This window comes from Adelges cooleyi, unplaced genomic scaffold, assembly GCF_023614345.1.
Source record: "Adelges cooleyi isolate 19-005CV unplaced genomic scaffold, UGA_ACOO_1.1 ACOO_flye_CR_arks_rails_tigmint_CR_PRNA_30, whole genome shotgun sequence".
Classification (NCBI taxonomy): Eukaryota; Metazoa; Arthropoda; class Insecta; order Hemiptera; family Adelgidae; genus Adelges; species Adelges cooleyi.
The window spans coordinates 13,664,302-13,674,692 of record NW_026095971.1 but is presented as its reverse complement, the minus strand read 5'-3'; the positions used below and the strand labels follow the sequence as shown (position 1 = coordinate 13,674,692).

General features: G+C 32.6%; 1 protein-coding gene across 1 annotated transcript; it reads right to left on the bottom strand.

Moving 5' to 3' along the window:
• Positions 1-1,697: 1,697 nt before the first annotated feature.
• LOC126839380 (uncharacterized) lies at positions 1,698-7,395 on the bottom strand. Its single transcript, XM_050574683.1, has 5 exons — positions 7,298-7,395; positions 6,279-6,693; positions 5,622-5,690; positions 5,172-5,261; positions 1,698-1,818 (listed from the first exon to the last, which is right to left on the bottom strand). The coding sequence occupies exons 1-5, from the start codon at positions 7,393-7,395 to the stop codon at positions 1,738-1,740; spliced, it is 753 nt and encodes a 250-aa protein (XP_050430640.1). The 3' UTR covers positions 1,698-1,737.
• Positions 7,396-10,391: the final 2,996 nt, after the last annotated feature.

Sequence of the window (10,391 nt, the reverse complement as noted above, 5' to 3'; positions counted from 1 at the left end):
TTGGGGAGGACTTTGCGAAGACCTGGTGTTCCGTTTTTGCCCCGAGCTTATGCCAAGAAAGCGACGATAGGGCGGGCCATTTTCCGATGCAGAGGGAATGCGACAATGGCAATGCCCTAGACTGAGAGGGATCCAGCTCTTCGAAGTCACCAGAAGTCCACCAAAAATACATGTGTTATTTCCCCACTTAGTTTTAAGGGTTAACCTTTATTTTCAGGAATTTTTGTACCACCATTTCGTTTCTTTTACTTTACAACCTTTTTTTGACAACCATTAACTTTATACGACTAGGTCCGAGGTCGGACCTCTACGGGGGAGGGGCAGCTGTAACGATCATATTTCACTTGACCGTTACTTCGTGTCCCAAACCTACTGACACAGCACCCCTGACTATAGGTAGGGGAACGGTCGCACACACAGGACAATGCACGTCGCGTATCATCTAATTAACCAGTTGACTTTACCATCACGGACCGCCAATATCCTCGACCTTGCGCTCTATATTTTTGCCGTTTTACTAAAAGCCGCCCATCCGACTATCTTTTGTGTGCGTCCGTTTCAACTCCGCTTTGACCAATCATTTCATCGTCCAACCCAGGTCAGAGTGTATATATATATATATATATATATATATATATATATTGTATAATTTTGTATTTTATTTAGTAACCCTAATTTATAATAAAACATCTTGTAGCCTGCATCTGTTAGGCTGTTCATAACTCCTAAGTAGGTACTTAAGTAATTCAAATAGTATTTTCTACCCTTTTATACTAATCCACGATTACTTTTATCCGCGCTTTCTTATTTGCCGCCAATATGTTAATAGGTCTATGAATGCAGCTGTTTTATTTTGTCAGGTTTAATTAGAGTAATAGTGTGTTTCTCCGACAACATGATTTGTGCGAGAAGGTCATCTAACTAATAGTAAATGAACATATGCGTGCCTATTATACTGTTATAACTACTATACAACGGTTTGCGTTGGTTTCGTAGCAAAGATAAAGTGTAATTTATTTTTACAACTTCGGGTTTTCATCTCAAATTACTATAACGGTTAATATACGCGTCTGGCAATACTCTTAAAAACTAATAAAAAAATTGTTGAACAAAAATAATTGTATTCTGATGAAAAAGTCGTCGCAACTTAAAACGATAGGTAATTGAATTTTTATTTTCAAATTTATATCAAGTGACCGGAAATCAACGGAATAGGGATAATGTTGTGCGACGTGACAAGGATACGGGCACTCCAGAAACCTCGAGTTCAATGCACTGCATTGTCGCTTGATCTGAGGAAGGAAAGAAAGAAAAATAATTGATCGATTTGAGGATTAATACTGTCGTTGCCTTCACTCCGCCGACAACTCGCCGGGTCTATATGACTTCCTGGGTGGAAAAAATATGTGTTGGTCAAAACGAGACAATCCGAAAGACATCGACACTGGCCAATGTTGACGCATGCACGAATGTATTAGGAATAACATATAACAAAAGCTTTTTTTTTTTTGGAGGTCGCCGGATGCAAGAAAAAAACAATCTATTTATTTTTATAATAGCATAATATATTTTTTGGTTTAAGGATATTTTGGTATTTATATTATATAATAATATTATTATATTGTACTTACACTAATAGACGCGAACATTTAATCGTAAGAAAACAAGCATTGTGTAATAATAATTTCCGTCGTCTATGTTTGTACTATAATTTTTATTGTTTTTTTAAATAGGTTTTCAATTCTCTATAAACACCCGCCCCAGGTCTGGCGATAACTGTATTAACACAATTATGTAAGTGGCCAGCGACATGACTATCTGAAACAAAATATCATAATTGTTTTAATTATCGGTTCGATTTTATATATCAAAAGCGTGCAATGAGGATTGAGGATACCACACATTCTTAAATTTAGGATTAAAAGCTATCTTTAAATCCGTACTAATATGTCCGTAGTCGGTAATAACTAATAACTAGTATTCCTTAAGTTTTAAAATGCTTAACATTTAGAAAATACTACTAAATATCTTATTTTTTTCTGTTTTTGAATTTTGTTATCTCTAGTAGTTTTACTTACAATATCTGTTAAGACTTAGATTTTGTTAAGAGTCACTATAGATATGCACATATGTCATATTCTTCTACTATAAAAACTTCTAATAGTTACAATTATAATTAAAAAAAAATATATTGTAATGTGTTAAAAATATTGACACTCGTAGCCTAGGGTTATGTGTTATTAAGTATAATGCAAATTGTATAAATTAAGGGCCTTATTCCTCTCTAAATAAACGGGTTTCTTACAAAATAAAAAAATATATGTATATTGCTTAATTGGATATCAATAAGTGATTGTTAGTTCAAAAAAGAGTTCGCATTAGTAATGCATTACTTTAATGAATCTTTGACCCCACAAATGTTTAAGTACCTAATAATAAAACTAAATTAAATTATATATATTATATATTTAACATTGAACATTTTACTCTAAAATAATAGTATTCAATTATACCTTGCTATTATTTTCTAAGACATAAAAAGATATAAACAATGTCTGATTTTTATCTTTGACAGTAAAATGTGCATATGTCATTTATGTAATTTATTATATACTCTGATAATTGTACACCTACTATAACTATATGTGTCAATATTCTATATAAAACACATATATATTAGGTTTATATGTAACGTTTATATTGGTTCAAAATCAGGGGTTCGGAACTAATTCCGGAACATGTTCCTTCATAACTCCCTGTTGTAAACGTTCCGGAAAATTAAAGATACCTAGTTGACTATAGTGACTAGGTTACTTAGTTGACTTGTGCTAAACAAAACGGGTTTTTAATTAACGTCCTATACCATAATGAAGGAGTAAAACGTTATAATTTATAAATACATCTTTCAACACAAACCAAATAAGTATCCAATAGGCAATAACCAATAATGAGTTACTGACAAATAGTTTTAAATATTAACACTAACCCTAAATCTTAATTTTTTATTAAAATTCATTTTGGGATAATTTTTTAAAACGTGCCAAGCGTCATTATATGTACATATTGTTCAACAGATATTTTGAACAGGGGTTCGGAATTCGTTCCTATTTGACTCATTTCTCTTTTATGTTCCGGAACAAATACCCGAAACTCGTTCTTCAAGATATTCGTTCCGGAGCAAATACTCGGAACTCGTTCCTCGAGATATTCGTTCCGGAGCAAATACCCGGAACTTCTTCCTCAAGATATTCGTTCCGGAACAAATACCCGGAACTAGTTCCTCGAGATATTCGTTCCGAAACAAATACCCAGAACTCGTTCCTCGAGATATTCGTTCCGGAACAAATACCCGGAACTCGTTCCTTGAGATATTCGTTCCGGAGCAAATACTCGGAACTCGTTCCTCGAGCTATTCGGTCCGGAGCAAATACTCGGAACTCGTTCCTCGAGCTATTCGGTCCGGAACAAATACCCGGAACTCGTTCCTTTGATATTTGTTCCGGAACAAATAAAATGTAATTGTTCCTTGTCTTTATTAATAATTTATTAATGGAGCAAAATGTATTTGTTCTACGTATTATGTTGTTTCATTCGAGTTTATTGAAGGTGCACATTTTTTTTGTTACTTTAGCCTTTGTGTGTGGTATTTTAGAAACAATAGACACATTAATGTAAGTTAATTAATTTAAGTTAAATGTTAATTAATTTACCAAAAGATTATAGTTAATGCATTTAATATAACAAGTAATGTTATTTTCAGTGTACATAAATGTAATAGTATATACATGGTGAAAGTTAACAGAGTTATTATAATATATTTTTAAGTACTGAGAAAAATGTATGCAACTAATCCATCAAAACCATCAGTCCTTTAATCATAAATTAAACTTGCAAAGTTAAAAAACACTTAATTTATATTAATTTAATATTTTTTTTGCTAATTATTTATGATTAATTTACAGTGTATTTTTTTTACACATCATATACAGGGTGATTCTTTTATCATGAACCACTCAATCTCATAGGGTTTAATAGGAAATTAAAATTTTATTTTTTTCATATTGTTGTTATACAATGTGATTTCAATTTTTCACAATTTTTTTGTTTTTACCCCCCTCTCAACTTGTGATGGAGCTTCAAGTTTAGGACAGGAGGAAAGGAGGAATGTAAGATTATTTTTATCTGCGCGCATTTCCAAACCGCACTTCCCCTCCCATCCTAACTTTTAAACTCTTATAACTTTAAAAATAGTTACTTTAATCTGGTTATCGACCAGTCAACATTTTTATTACATTATTCTCAATTTAAAAAGTTAATAAAATATATACGTTACCATTTAAGTTTCAAAAGTTGCTATCAAAAAAACTTAGTTGAGAACGGGGTAAAAACAAAAAAATTGTAAAAAATTGAAATCACATTGTATAACAACAATATGAAAAAAATAAAATTTTAATTTCCTATTAAACCCTATGAGATATTACATTTTATTTGTTCCGGAACAAATATCAAAGGAACGAGTTCCGGGTATTTGTTCCGGACCGAATAGCTCGAGGAACGAGTTCCGAGTATTTGCTCCGGACCGAATAGCTCGAGGAACGAGTTCCGAGTATTTGCTCCGGAACGAATATCTCAAGGAACGAGTTCCGGGTATTTGTTCCGGAACATAAAAGAGAAATGAGTCAAATAGGAACGAATTCCGAACCCCTGTTCAAAATATCTGTTGAACAATATGTACATATAATGACGCTTGGCACGTTTTAAAAAATTATCCCAAAATGAATTTTAATAAAAAATTAAGATTTAGGGTTAGTGTTAATATTTAAAACTATTTGTCAGTAACTCATTATTGGTTATTGCCTATTGGATACTTATTTGGTTTGTGTTAAAAGATGTATTTATAAATTATAACGTTTTACTCCTTCATTATGGTATAGGACGTTAATTAAAAACCCGTTTTGTTTAGCACAAGTCAACTAAGTAACCTAGTCACTATAGTCAACTAGGTATCTTTAATTTTTTTTAAAGTACAGTATTATTAAAACCATTACTATGACTCTTTTATTTTCTGACATTAAATTAACAAAAATAAAGAGGAATTATTAGGTTTAGTTGTTTTAATCGATACTTTAGAACTATCGTAAAATCAATATAATAATGCAAATTTTACTTACAGACGATAAAAGAGTTTTGTCGACTACAAAAAGACCAGAAGCTGTCATTTCCGTGTTAGAACATTGCACTTGTGTCATGAAAAAACTTACCTTTAATGTAAAAAAATAATTAGACAGTATAGTAAATAATTTATACAAAATAAAACAATTAGCTATCACAATTATTTTTTTCTTTAGTCATTAGTGTAAATATACTAAAACGTCAGCTAATATATAGGGCAATAGACATTCCCCAGTTTACATTATTTTTTATCGTTTAATGCTTTCAACTGTGCTAAATAATTTAAATTTGTTCAAAGGGATAGCTGGAATATTGGGAAACAGTCCTCTAGGACTATAGTCTATATTTGAAGCTTAATTTGTTAAATGTTATACGAATTATGATATCCAATAAAATGTGAATAAATAGAAATTTAGTGGTTAAATAGCTATAAATAATTGTTCTTTTACTTGTTCGGAACATTCTTTCGGCAATTTCCAAAGCGGTATGTTTCTTAAATCTGTCAAAACCGATTTGCTCTGAAATTATTTCAAAAATAATACTTTACAAAATGTATTACGCAGATTTGTTGGGGAAAAAATTGTAATTTATCCAATAGAAATGACTGTGTAGTCTGATAATAAAAATGGCAATCAATAAAGAATCCTTATTACTGTATTGTAATTTTTAATTTTTGATTTTTTGTACAAAATTTGGTTTTTTATTTTGAAAATTGTTTTAATTATATTTATTTAAAGACAAGAAAATCAATTGTTTAAATAAAAATCTGTTTTAAATAACCTAGTAAAGTATTCAGAGAATTCGAATCTCTTTGCAAAATTGAAATCTGGGGTAATTTTGTCAGATGTTTAAGGTCTAAAACAAAACAAAATGGCTTTACTTAAAGAAAAAATTTAATAAATGAAAAATAATATCTTGAAGCATTTACAAATTAACCAGCAAACTATTGATATGGTCGAAATTTATGAAAGCTACTTTTTTCTTAAATATTGCTTATATAAAACTTCTTTAAAACCGCCCGCTTCCAGTCCCTTTAAATCAAGAACATAAATGTACAATTTAAAACACATTAAAATCCTCATTTAAATTAATTAAAATATAATTACCGATTCCGTGAGAAAGTCAGACATGTACGCTATTAGATATGTGCCGGTCCAAGTGTGTGCCAAGAATAGGAAAGGTTCCAAGTCTTTGACGAAGGAAGACTGTAATCCTGGGTGGGTGGCAAGGAACGCGGGCTTAACGTAAGTCAGGAAATAGAAGCGAGCCAAGTGATCGAGGAACACAAACAATAAGTACGTGGTAAGACGCGATCCAAACGCTTTTTGGACATCATTGATAAGATCGCAGAGTTTGGCATGGGCTAATCGCTCAGATTCCATCTTTTGGTTAGATATCCCTGGACCCGCTTCAATAATTCGGGCCACTTCGTTTCGCCACCGCGTTCTCAATGAATGAAACCTTGTGCACAACTCGTCGCAGAAGAATAAGTACATCAGAGGAAATATCGACGTAACGTACCTTGATATTAAAATAACAGTTACGTAAACCTAATGCAGTATGATATCCAGGCGTGGATCAAAAACTAATTGCTAATGGGAGAATACTGAATAGTGACTAATTTGTAGCTCATTGTTGGTAAAAAAAACGGTATTTCAAGAGCTCAGCCTGTTTTTTATACGCTACTACTAAAAAAAAGTAATACTAATAACTAATTAAACTATAGTAGTATTTTTATAAGCTTTAATAATATTTAAGAAATAGGTACAATTTTTGGGTCCCTGGTCATGCAGGGATCAGTGGCAATGAAATGGCCGACTCTCTAGCTAAATCCACATCCTCTTTTCTATTTACTCCCCCTTTCCATCTCATAAATTCTAATGCTTTTCATTCCTTTAAATCAGTCCTTTCCAACGCTTGGCTCGACAAGTGGTCTTCCCTTCCTCCTAATTTTGCACAATCGCATCGGCTTAAATTCCTTCACCCCGTAATTGTCCTTGGTTCCACAAATTAGATTTACCCCGTAATATTATTTCCTCCTTATCACGCCTCAGAGTTGGTTATAATCTCTTACCCTATTTTTCCTACAAACTTTTCCTTAATTCTGTTCCTTTCTGTAATTTACATGTTGAAGAAGATGTCGGCGATTTTTCTCACTTCATACTCGATTGTCCTTCTCTTGTTCCTAATAGAATCCTCCTCTTTAATTTCTTTGCTTCCCATGGTATCCCAAATCCTGATCCTTATAACATTCTCAATTCCCGTTCAGTTCCTATTATTACTGCCACCATTTCTTTCCTTTTGAGCGCTGGCTGCACTATTTAAATCTCTACTATTTTATATTTTTCTTTTTTCTCTTTTGGTTTTGTACATAATATTTATAACGATTTGTTATATATCCTATAATTAATTATGTTTATATTTTAATATTCTCAATACAAACTATTAGAAAATATGATTAAAAAAACATTTAGGTAAAAAGTATAAAAATTAATCCGTCGTCTGTTATTTGGTGGAGGAGCTTAATCCTTAGTCACTTCACCATTTTAGATCCACGTCTGTTTATAAATATAAAAATCGTATCATGCTGTTTAAAAATGTGTTCTTGTCTTTAAAAAAACATATAGAAGCATTTGTTAGGTACTTAATCATTGATTCGCTGAGATTCTCTATCGATAAGCCGTTGGTGGCCACATCGGCGATACCACAAATATATGTACTCAATGTTAATAGCACGTACGCGACCACAAAGTATCTGGGAGTTTTCTGATGCTTTAGCGGACGTCCATGTTCCATGTCGAACCTGTAAATGTTGACAATAATATTGGGCAACCATCTGTCCGAGTACAGCGTCGTCAGCAACCGGCACAGTTCCCGTAAAATACTGTCGATCGTCCAATACCATATGACAGGCGCATTGGACTCGAGTACACTCCAGCACACGATATAACTCTGTATCCCGTAAAGAAGCTGTTAAATATAAAAAAACCGTTGGATTGTACTAGTAGTTTATTGTAAAACCAAAAATCATACAAATTATAACGCGAATAAGTACAATAGTTAATTATTAAATTATACTCCGATAGAAATATATGGTTGCGTACAAATGGCCACAAGCAATTGACGTCCCATCGAAATTCCAGTCGGCCAGAAAACACGTTTTTGAGATTTGTCATGCCGGTGATTTTACACAAAATCAACAAGGGTCTAACATCGTCATAGATGTCTCTTACCGACATCAGTGCGGCGCAATGGATAGTATATTGTGCAAAACGTAAAACAGTACAACACTGAACTGTTCTCTCATCATTTAAAAATACTATCTAACTTAATTTGGATTACCATATTCCAGGCAATATACTTTTTTTATATAAAAAACATAAAATGTATGTCACTTCCATAGCATTTCATTTTACTTGACAGTTAATATTCTCAGAAATCAAACGGTCATTATTAGAGTAAACATCGTTAGAATGTGTGCACACGCATGTACATAGGTTATATATTAGTCTTGGAAAATTAAATTTGTATCTTTTATACTGTACAAACTTATAAAAAGCAAATAACTGTACAAATAGCAATTGAATTTGACAATGCACCTAGTTGATTTTGGTGCTTAATATTTGTTCGACGACATGAATAGAACCCAGTAAGTCCTAAAATATGCATCAAAATAAAAAGTTACATTCTACTTAAAGCCTAACAACTAAAATTATAAAACATGGAACATGCTTTAGCCTGCTGGCTTCTGAATAGTGATTATTTGTTATCTATAATCTCTTTGCGATTTATGATAATAGTATAGTCTTAATTATATGTTTTGGTCAAAACGTTTGCACGACGACGACGACTCGTTATTATTTCGATGGCATCTTATATGTTATATATAAAAAAAAAAAAACAGAATGGCTGCAGTGTTGCAAAGGAGTTCCAATCATAATCTGGGTGGAGTGTACTCATCCCAAATTAATATCATAGACCTCACTTGAGTTTTGAAGCATTACATAAAACGATGTAAGATTTGAACGGCAACGATAAACCTTTTAGTGATGCTGTCCTACTACTGTCTGGTGATTTCCGACAGACATTGCCAGTCATTCCTCGCTCTGCTTTTGCCGATGAGATTAACGTAATGTTTAAAACAATTGTTTTTATGGCGAAATGTCGAAACAATTCGATTGACCATAAACATGCGAGTACAATTGCAAATAATCCATCGACAAAAATATTTTCTAAGCAATTGCTGGATATTGGAAACAGTGAAATAGAACTGCATCCAAATACACAATGCATCAAAATGCCAGACAACTTCTGCATTGTTCAGACAAAAAATGAACTAATTGAGAGTATATTTCCGGGTATACTAAATAATTACTTAATTATTACTTAATTATCATAATTGGCTCAGTAAACGTGCTATTTTGGTTGCAAAAAATGTTGATGTTGACGAAATTAACTTTCAGATACAACAGTTGTTGCCAGGTGATCTAATGTATTTTAATTCAATTAACACTATTGTTGATGAAAACGAAACCGTAAGTTTTCCAACTGAATTTTTAAATTCCCTAGTTACTTTAGATTCTATTACTACTTTAAAACGTTCTAAAAAAAATGTTTACATGTTTTTTTGTTATTTTTCTTTAGCTTCAGAGAACGTTCAGGCCCATTGCTGCAACACACACTTCCTTCCATTTGTCTCTATCCATTGCTACCTCCCTGTAGTTTTCAACTCCTAGCGTTGTTAGATCCTTTGAGACTTTATCAAGCCATCGTTGTTTAGGTCTGTCTAAGGGCCTCTTTCCTCGTGGCCTCCAACTTAGGACCTCCTTTGCAATCATGTTAGACCTTAGTATGTGACCTAGCCAGCTTAGTCTTTTGGCTCTAATTACTCCAATTATATTTGGTTCTCCAAAGGCATTGTACACTTCTTCGTTTGACCTTATTTCATACCTTTGTGTTAAATTATTTATTTTAGGTCCACATATCTTCCTTAGAAACTTTCTTTCTACTATGGCCAATTTTCTCTCATCCTCTAACGTTGTTGGCCATGTCGCACATGCATATGTTATGATAGGTCTTGCTATTACTTTGTATAGTCTCATTTTCGATTTCTTTGATAGTAGCTTTGAGCGCAGACACTTAGATAGTGCATGTAGACATCTGTTACCTGCTAGAACACGTTTCTTAATCTCTTCGTGATTGTTGTTTTGGCTGTTTAG